This window comes from Drosophila elegans, unplaced genomic scaffold (assembly GCF_018152505.1).
Source record: "Drosophila elegans isolate 14027-0461.03 unplaced genomic scaffold, ASM1815250v1 contig_208, whole genome shotgun sequence".
NCBI classification, from domain to species: Eukaryota; Metazoa; Arthropoda; class Insecta; order Diptera; family Drosophilidae; genus Drosophila; species Drosophila elegans.
The window spans coordinates 23,529,100-23,539,706 of record NW_024545578.1 but is presented as its reverse complement, the minus strand read 5'-3'; the positions used below and the strand labels follow the sequence as shown (position 1 = coordinate 23,539,706).

Here is a 10,607-nt window from a genome sequence, read left to right as displayed (position 1 = left end):
CGCGAAATAAAGAAAGAAGCCAGATGCTGCGGTATATACTTGAACATACGTTGCCCACTAATCTGATTTTTTGGGAATTTCCATTTTTGAAAAATTTATATTGAAGGAGAAAAAAAAAATACAGATCAAACGTAAAATTTAACATTTCTTGGAATAAATCTGTGTTCTCAAATTCCTTTAAAAGGAAGATTAAATAAAATTAAGTTGGGGCTAGCATGATTGATAAGTGGCTTGAACAACAATTACAAACATTTAATTAAAAATTTTAACAAATTCAATCCCAAAAGGGTTAAATTCAGATTACAAATTTCTGAAATCCGAGCCGTTGCCTCAAGATTTCTCTTGACTAGCGAATTAAATATTTTACTATTTAACTCTTTATAATTTTGAAATCTACTTTTAACCTAAGTGTTCTTTGCTTCCATTTGTTTAAAAAATCAATATACCTTTCAACTCATGGCAACGAACACATCGCATTGCAAAAATGTAATTTTTGGCAAACACTTTTGGTGTGAAAAGGGGTTCGTTCTTCCGCTGAGAAAACGGAAGAAGGCGCAAAAAGTTTTAATTATAAATAAGGAAAGAAATCGGCATGTAAGAAGATATTTTGCCATTTTGGTACGGGGTTATAACCCCTACAGGCAATCTGAGATCCCAAGCTGCGTTTTGTTGCGTGTTTTGCTAGCAATGCGATCGCGTAATTTTCCACTGCAATTGCAACTATTGCGATCGGCAATCGACGATCACACATCGACACCAGCCGTTCAGCATTAAAACAAACTTAATTATGCGATTTATTATGCAAATATATACACGCGCGCACATATGTATATGTAGAAAGCTGAAGCTTTCAGGCAAACAGCAGCCGCATCTGAACCCGACCACAAACTGATCACGTTTTCGCCGGCTGCCTCAGATACCCGTAATCGTAGGGCGATAGTTCCATTGACATCGCCAGACGGGCCCGGTTTTATATGTAATACTTGTGCTATCTATATAGTGTTATTATCTGGCCAGACGCGAGGCGCTAACGCCACACCGTCTGATATCGCATGTCTGCTGATAGTCGCAAAATAACTCCCCAAACACCCTAAAAATAGGAAGACGAATCCTTTTTATTACTCCCATGTTAATCGCCAAACCAACAGAAGGGTGCCACTTATAAACACCTGTTTGTCATCGAAACAAAGTCGAGAGTTTGGCCAGTCAAGTGTTTACTGTGGCTAATGTATTTGTATTCCGAGTCGCGGTGCGCCTCCAACTCAATTGCGTTTTGTAATACCTTGCATTTGATGAAGTAATTAGCAGGCGTCGCCTTGACTGAGGTGAGAGAATTTTTCTAGGGGTTTTAAGGGGAGGGGTTCCCTTCTACAAAAAATAAAGTTTCTGTGAAACTATCTCTTGCGGAGGAAAAGAAGATTGCTTATTGGTAGTTTCTTACTTTATATAATATTTTAAGAGGGTTTTTTAAACTATATTTTACTTTACTCAACCAGAGAAAAGCCCCATAGTAAAATTAAACAATAAAATATTTGAATGTAACATTGTTTTTAAAAATATAAACTTACTTAAAATAAACTAAATGCATGATAATGAATTATAAACATAATTAAGTGGTTTATCTAATAGGAAAATTGTAGGCTTCAATTTATTTTAAATTTTTAGCTTCATTTTTCCATACTTAAGGAACAATATTTCAGTATTTAATTCAAAGTGAAAATATTTGGATTTATATTGATTTTTCTCTGGGTGTATATTTTAAGTATTTACCTTCATAAGTGAATCTTAAGATTAAATATACATATATTTTTATTATTATGTAAAAATCATTTATATTCATTACTTCTTAAAATTTTCTCTTACCTTTTTTGTGCGTTTCGGTAATGCCAATGAGATTTTTGTACAGAGTTCTTTCTTAACGTTCTCATCATTGAAAACTTGATAATATACAAAAAACAACACCTGCCTAATATAATCAAAATTCGTGAAAAAAGGAGCTAATTGACAGGTTCCAGATTGCATTATTTTATCTGTCAGCTGATAAAATATCTTTGCATAATTTTTGCCTTTTTGGATTGCTACCTGATCAGCAATTATAGAAACATTAAAATTATCGCAAATAAAAATGTGGCGTGATTGAAATTTTTTTTAGTTCATTTAAAATGCAAGATATACTTCAGGATTTTTTTGGCTCTTTATAAACAAATCTTAACTTCGTGCTGATATAAAGACAATTGTGATGAGCGTACGTTTTGACGAGTACCCTTTCAAAATAAATATAGAAACACTTAATTGAATTGATAAATAAATATGAACAAGCATTCTGCACAATTTGTACTTTTTTCTTAGCCTATTTAATAAACATTTCCCCGCTCATGTAATCTTAATCGAGACAGAAAAAATTGGCAATGCAAACATTAAAACGACATCAGCTATGCAATTCCGCCTTTCTTCGCGACCAGCGATAACGGTAAAAACCAACGAACATCATTTCCCCATCCCGCGATTTCCTCCTAAAGTGTTCATTAATAGTTCCGGTTTATGCGACATTAAAATAAAAGTGAGAGAGGAAAAAATCAACCAGAAACATATGCTTAAACATTGCGTTCAATGTTAAGTGCGTGCATTGCACTGCCCAGATACAAATATATCTGTAGATGGGGATGTATCTGTAGCTGTGCAGCGCTGGTTGTAGATGTAGATGCAGCTAGAAACGCGTAGACTAGTTTGAAATTTACATGGCCGTCGCATGAGTCAGCGGGCTGCGAAATTTCTCAGATAGAAGTTTTCTGTATCTAGAGAAATTTTCGCATAGCCAGCAAATGCGCACTTTGAATTTTGGCACAAATTTTGATTCAATTAACCTTCCGTTTCAGAAGAGGTCAGTCTGCAATATTGACTAATATCTGATTCTTTCCCATTATTTATCAATCTTATGCCTAATTTCCTTGAAGTAGTTGTCTTAGATAGTCATTGAACTCAATGTGCAACTTCATGGAAAATTAATTTCCAAGTTTTTTGTTTATTTTCATTCTTGGTATCAGATTTTTTCTTATGCAAAAGGTATGTTCACCTGAAATGTGTTTATTTCCCTTAGCTTCAGTATACAATTTTGATTTAAATTAAACTTGTTTTTTTTATTTTAAGTTACTAGCTTGTCGACCGATAATAAAAATATTTGTTAAGCTGTTATATTTAACAAGTCGCGTAGGTTTCAACTGGGTCACCTTTTGGCTTATCAATGCCTGCACATATAAAAAATAATAATGGGAAAAGTTGGAATGCAAGGTTAGCTGGACAATAGCGATTGTTTAAATACCTTAACAAAAGAACAGAAATTAAATGCGAAAATCGGGATAAGCCTTATTATGTAAAGAATTAAATAATTTAAAGTTACCAAATAAATTTATTAAATAAATTTATGTGTTCTTGTCAAGGTGTTTTTTAAATGCACACAAGAAAATTTAAAAATATTTCAAATTTTTTTTGTTTTAAATTACTTATAATATTAGTAATTTAAAAATACTCATGAATAATTATTCATGTTACGAAAGCATATTCAAAATAACACAAACTATTTTGTCTTGACATTGTATTCATTAAAAGGTATGCTTTTTAATAGGGTATCAAGCACAGATTATCATTAATATACCTTACATATATTTGTATAATTATATAGACTCATGTTTAAATATAAATTACAACAGACTTACTGCGAACATGATTGTAAAATAGGAGCAACAAAAACTCATAACAAAATTATCAACAGGCAAATGCCTCTGAAAATTTTCCACCCCAACCTGCGTTTCATAACGCAGATCAAAGATCAGAAAAGTTCAATCGGTACTATTAGTATTTTTTTCTGAGTACTACAATAGTATTGTAGTATTTCGTAGTATTTCATGTAAATCCTTTTTTATTCCAAAATAAATAACGTGTTTTAGCATGTGAATTGAAATAAATATTGCTTGGTCAGTTATAATTTATAGGTTTCACTGGTTTGGAAAAAACATTTGTAGGTGCTTGTCTGGGACGGTTTAAGGAATTCGTAAGAGTAAAACAAATATGAAGCAAATATTTCCCGCGACAATGATTGCGAACCTTATCTGATCAGTTAACGCCCACTAATCAAGCGAATTGTAAATTAATCAAAAACAAACCAAAAAAAACTTTCCATTAAGTTGATTTTCCTCTACTTTTGCCGTTAGTTGCCAATTTCTCAACGCCTACGTCGCTTTTTGGGAAACGACACCTGGCTACACGGTAAAAAATCCAATGCAAATCAGTGGTAATCAGTACCCCTTAATTGGTTTTAAACTTTTCCCTATAAAATTAATTTGATAAATAGTAAGAATGTGACAAAAAGTGTAGACATCGAATAGAAAAGTCGATTTAAAAAATGTTTTTATTCTTTTACGTTACTTTGACATTGGCAATGTTTTTTTTTTGTAAAGTGGTTAATTAAAATCAGCGAAGGTGTATCCAAATTCAACGGTTCAGGACGTTTATCTTTCGTCTGCAATTTTCCCCTCATATTTTTTCCACACCTATTTGCTTGTCTAATCGAGCGTTGATTAAGAACAAATTGTTTTTGCGTCGCTGGGGGGGGGAAGATTAAATTGTTGTTGCTAGCCGGTCGTGCGACCAACTAAAATAGCAAATAGAAATCCTGCCCTCTCAGCTCCTCTTCTTCTCTTCAATGTTAAGTTCAATGACTAAATTTGAAATTTTGTTCCCGCTACTTTTCGTTGGTTCTCCTCGAGAATCTCCGGGCAAGGTTTTAATCAGCCCGACTGTCCGTTATCAGCTCTATATGCTGTGATGGCCTAGTTTCTTCATCGTTTTTGTGGAAGATGGTGCAAATGGGAGGTGCAGAGGTGTAAACCCAGGGGGAAGGTCAATTAATAAATATAATGAGCATGAATAATGCATAAAGCTGAGCCACATGAGTGGGGAAAGTCCTGGGCTTAGCTGTCATTTCCATTTTTAAATTTACTAACAAGTCAAGAAAAATAATTGCTTTGAACTGAGATTAAAGGTTTTATTTTATTTAATTTGGAAGCTTTACAATTATAACTTTTTAATAGCCACAAATATTTATTTTAATTTATTTTTCGCACATTTCGTTAAATTGCATTTGCTGATGCTGATACACTCTGGCAATCATTATTGGTGGTCTAAATCGGCCGATTTTTAGGTCTTTTTTCATTACGCCATAAATCCGTATTAAAAATTTCAATGTTTTGTGAGATAAGAGAAATATTGTATTGGGCTATATTCAAAATAAGAAATTATTCAGACTGCGACTTAACTTGGACATGGAGTAGACGTATACCCGAAGCACCTGACGATCCACTGATCGATTGAATAATCAGGCCTAGTTCCGCTTAGGAGGTTAGCAGATCACCGATCGAAGGCTTTAAATAGATTGTCAAGGCCTTACCGCATCCTAAGGTATTTTTAGTTGGAACTTTGCCGTCCGGATTTGTTATTGAACACAGCCGATTACGCCCACCTAATCAGGGCCGATAATCGGCATTAGTCCAGCAAAATCCCCAAGATTTAGTCGAGCCCGAGATTCCAGTCCCTAATCGGGACTTAGGTCTGGCGTTGGCGCCGCTGTCAAACAGGCTGGAAAAAGTCGCTCACGTTGCTCGGATTCCCGGGCATATAGTACGGCCACTATCAGTCAATTTAATGATTTTCAATTTAGATTTCTGGGCAGGCTGGGGGCGATTAGTTAACATTTGTTTTCAGCGTGTCCAGCAGCGGCCTAAAGGCCCAGAGCCCGGGACTGATGAGATAATTAATGCCGCATGCACAAACACACACCCTCCTTTTGCGTCTAGTTTGTATATTTATAGACAAGGTTTATGGGTTTGTTGTGCCCACCTCCAATCTGGGATTATAGTCCTCGCCGGACTCTGCTGCCCGAAGACCTCCATTGTTGCTCCAAAAACTGGCGAGATCGGCATTATTTCCACCGTGGCGATAGGGCGGTGCAGGTGGGACCCAGATGGGTTCAAAGGGGTGTGTTTTGGTGGGCGTTCAGGTCCCGATCGGCAGATAAGCGCAACAAATTTGTTTAGATAATGGGCAATGACAGGCAAAATGTTAGCACAAACAAATTATGCAGCAGTTTTCAAGCTTCTTCCCTTATCGCGTTTATTTTAATAATTGGGATTTTCTTTTTGTACACATACACATACAAACATTGCTTAATCTATCTTATACGCAGTTGTTAATAATGAACAGATAATTTTAAAGATAAATTACTTCAACTTTCTTTGAGTTATTCACTTATCCGAATAAAAAAATGTATCCACCATAAAACGTTTTGTAGTAACATCATGGCAATCCCTTCCTAAACATTTATAATATATATCATTTTTTTTTTCAAAATACCTTTTGTGTTTCTTTATATTATATCAAAACATATTTAAATATTCATTTCATTGGCGCCAATTTACTCTGCTTTAATGTTAACTGCTTTATGTGAACTGCTTGATTACTGGTGTTAACGTTCTGTAAAGTAAGGACTGTCTGGCAACACTGGCTTGTTCAAAATCTGTTGCACTGCTTTAAGACTTTGCAAATTTTTTTAAAGGGAGTTTCCATATACTTTTATTAAGAAACTGTATTAAAAACCAGCTGGAACGTCAAAAAGATGGAAAAACAACTTAATTATCATTAGTGGAACTGGCTGGGAAACACCCGCTCTGTAGCGTTATTTTACTGTCCTTCCACTTTGGTCACACTAAAAAACTTTGTAGGCAAGCAATTATTTAGCATAGCAAATCCGAAAAACAAAACCAGAATAGCAAAACCATGGTAAGTGCTTTGGTTAAAGAAGCGATTAAAATAACTCTTTATACGCTGCTCGGTTTGCAATCTTCGGGTTTATTTAGACACTGATTTAAATTAGAGGACTTCAACTTTGGCTGTTCATACAATTAAAGGGGAAAACGCTGGGCATCCAGTTTAGTAATCCGGCAGGATCGGTGGTTCCGGGGACCTTTTGCCGCCCCACGAGTGGAACCGCTGCTTCTTGCCCAGGACCACCGAGTTGCGCTTCTCGTCCCGCTGCAACTGCGACTTGATGCGGCACCTCTCGATGACCGCATCCCGGATGATGGAGGAGAACTCCGCGTCGCCGAACTGGGCCATCAGCAGCCGGAAGAAGGCCCAGATTTCGCCCCTCTGCGAGGTGGGTGATGGGGCGTAGTGCCGGAAGAGCCATCCCTCGGAGTCCGCTTCCTGTCCGCCGGGTCGCGAGTTGTACGCATCGCAGACGTCCTCGAAGCTGAGGATGGCCTGCAGGATGAACCTGCGGTACTTGGAGAGCTGCAGCTCGCAGGTGCCCAGCTCCGAATCCTGTCCGGATATCGGGGCCGGTACACTGGCTCCGTAGATGTGGCGGCCAAAGGCCAGGAACACTATCCAAAGGACTATCTGCATCTTCGCCAGCGGTTCTAGCTGCCCCAATCCCGTCGGCCAACTGCGTTGCTTGGCGCCGCGTTTCGCCGCTTATATAGCCACCCGATCCGCAGTCGAAGTAGCCAAACCCCAGCCCACAAACTTTGAAGTCCATAAAATAATTATAAAACGTTTGTCGTTCGCATTTTCTAAGCCGTTACACACGTCGCTAAATAAATACGAGTGCGTATTAATAAGCGTCTGCCCGTTTTCCACAATGGCACAACAAGTGTCATAAATTTTCACTCGCTTAGCCCGCCCTTCCCCTCCGAACTTGAGTTTATTAATCCTGCCCAGAGATAAACGTGACGAGCACTTGAAACTGAGACGAGCTCCCCAAACGGGCTTTCCTTATATGCTGGGTTTTCCAGCTACCACCCACAACCTACCACCCACAACCTACCACCCACCACCCACTTGGTCACCCCTTTTTGTGCTCGCCACTTGCACAAATTGCTCGCTGATTAGCAGGCAAGCGTATGAAATTAATCATATGCAAATATCGTCGACTTTTCTTTTCCTCGACGCGACGTTGTTGCTGTCGTGGGAGTCCTCGGGATCCCGGTTATCCCTAAAGGGTATCATTAGATTACACGAAACACGAAACGCACATGAGTCCAGCATTGACGACCCAAATTAGGTTGAAAAGCAGTCAGTTCGTCCTTTCGGTGAAATATTTTCTTCAGTGGTCAAGGTGTTTGTTTATAGGTTCACATACCTATAGACAAAATATTTACTCTATCCGTCCAATCTTATTGTCTTATATAGTCATACTAATTTAAGTTGAATATAACTAAATTAAATATGAGCCTACCATGTATATTTAATAAAACATGAACTTAAAAATGACTTAAGTCCATGTAGCCGATCATTTAGCCTTAATTTATTTGCTCCTAAACATGGGAGGCTCTTAATTAGATATATTTGTTATTATTATTCCTAAAATTAAGAAATGTTTCTAAAATTTATGGCACTTTATATTTTGAGAGCATGATTCTTTATTTTTCAAACATTTTCATTTATTTATTTTTCTTTGTCGTTACAATTTCCAAGTTCAGATGAACCTAATTCCGATTCAAATATATTTTTATAAAGATATTTATAACTTATAAATTTTCATAATATCCAGTTGAATTGCATATGGTAGATATACATTTTCGAGGGTATTCACTACTCCCACGCCCATGCATGTTTTTCCTAAGAGCTCTTCATTTGGCTCGAGCCCACTTGTTGAAGCACTCTGGTCTTTAATTTACTTGAAAACGTGATGGGTTAACTTGGCTGTGGGCGTCTGCTCGTCCTAAACCAGAGTATGGGAGAAGCAAACTTATATTATTTCCTTAATCTAAATAACCAAAATTGTATTTGCCCTTTACAGAAATTCCGTTTCTGTGGTGAAGGCGATTGCCCCGATTGGGTTTTAGCTGAGATCATATCCACACTCTCCAACTTGAGCACTGAAAACTTGGAACAACTTAGCGACCTGGTGGCTCTGCGAATTTGTGGTCAGACATTTGAGGTTTGTATGTTTGTTTTTTACAACAGAATATTAATGAATTATATTTCTTACAGGAATCGAAAATTAAATCGCTGACATCCACACTTACTAATGAGGGCAAAACAGCAGTGGCCTGCATCAATTTTATGCTGGTCAACGCTGCTCGCTACAGCTGCACCGAAAGTATTTTTGGGGAGGAGATCCAACAGTTGGGACTGCCCAAGGATCATGCCGCCGCCATGTGCAGAGTTCTCCAAAAGCATTCGACTGCCATACGGCAAACACTAATAGAAAAATCTTTCAGAAGTGAGTGGGATATTAAATCAAATAATTCAGCTAAGATCTCAATTTCACATCCAAATTCCATATTTAAAATAACAAACAGCTTTCAGTTCCTTAAAATCTATGAAGTTAAAAATGCTTAAGAAATATATAAAATGGTATATAAATTCATTGTACCATGATCTCAATTTCACTCCATTCCATCGTATAAATAATATTTAAATACAGATAATCACTAAGTAACGAGATCTTAAAAAGCTATTGTTAAAAAAAAAAACCGTACAAACACAAACCTTTCCCTCTGATAGGTACTGGTGGAAACATTTTGAAAATACAATTAATTTTTAGAGCTTATTGAATTCCCCCATTTTTGAATCTTTTGGATGTCGACTGATACAAATTATTTAATTAATTTTCTAAGTTAAATCGAGAGCATGACTGTAAATATTTGAAATATTTTTAATTTTCCTTCTTAGTTAATGAACTGCAAAGCGTTCGGGATATAACTACGCCTGGACGAACGCCTCCGAATTATACCACCTTGGAACTAAAAATCTCGCAAGAATTGGTTGATGGTCTGCCAAAGGACACCACACATGTTCTCAACTTAGATCGGGCTCAAGTAAAAGCTCTGATCGCGGAGCTGGAACTGGCCCGAGATGCAATGGAAAAATACAATAATTAACACGTTTCCTAAAGATATAATTAAATAAATAAATAATAATTTATATTTTGATATTATTCTTTGTGGTAAATTTGAACTGAAAAGATAAGCTTTGGAAAGAAAAGCTGAATTTTATCCTTTCTAACAAAGTTTACCTAAAGCTTGAACAAAAAGCTTCTTTATTAAGACTTGAGTCATAGATGGCGACATATAAGGATACATTTTAGAGGAATAAAATTTAAATCATAGCTTACTAGAATTTTGTTTAAAATTTGCATGCATTGTGCAGTTATTTGAACGCTTTCGAAAACAGCGGCCCAACCTAATTTAAAAAAAAAGATTTTGTACAGAAAATTAAAAAAAATTCTAATAACTTAATTAGTTATAAATAGCACGAATTTAATGGATTAAGCTACTGAAGCTTAATGGGTTATATAAAGTTAGATAGATAAATAGATATTTTTAATTTAATTTTTCTTATGCTCATGATTTCAGCCCTGACATGATTTCAGGCCTTGTAGAGTTAGAAAAAAGGAAATCAGACAAAATCTTCATTAGTAAAAATGCCGTTATCGTTGTTTTTAACCAATTTTTTTGTACTTTTGAATATTTTAAAAATATCTATAATCAAATTTTTTGATGTATGTATACCAAATTTTAAAGGAATCGGTTCCGTAGAACTTTAAA

General features: G+C 36.2%; 2 protein-coding genes across 2 annotated transcripts; one reads left to right on the top strand and one right to left on the bottom strand.

Moving 5' to 3' along the window:
* The first annotated feature begins 6,718 nt into the window (after positions 1-6,718).
* LOC108143267 (COMM domain-containing protein 4) lies at positions 6,719-9,984 on the top strand. The gene is made up of 4 exons (XM_017267581.1): positions 6,719-6,831; positions 8,855-8,995; positions 9,049-9,280; positions 9,733-9,984. Exons 1-4 carry the CDS (start codon positions 6,829-6,831, stop codon positions 9,939-9,941), a joined length of 585 nt encoding a protein of 194 aa, XP_017123070.1. The 5' UTR covers positions 6,719-6,828; the 3' UTR covers positions 9,942-9,984.
* LOC108143268 (leucokinin) lies at positions 6,881-7,458 on the bottom strand. Its single transcript, XM_017267582.2, has one exon. It carries the CDS (start codon positions 7,456-7,458, stop codon positions 6,982-6,984), a length of 477 nt encoding a protein of 158 aa, XP_017123071.1. The 3' UTR covers positions 6,881-6,981.
* Positions 9,985-10,607: the final 623 nt, after the last annotated feature.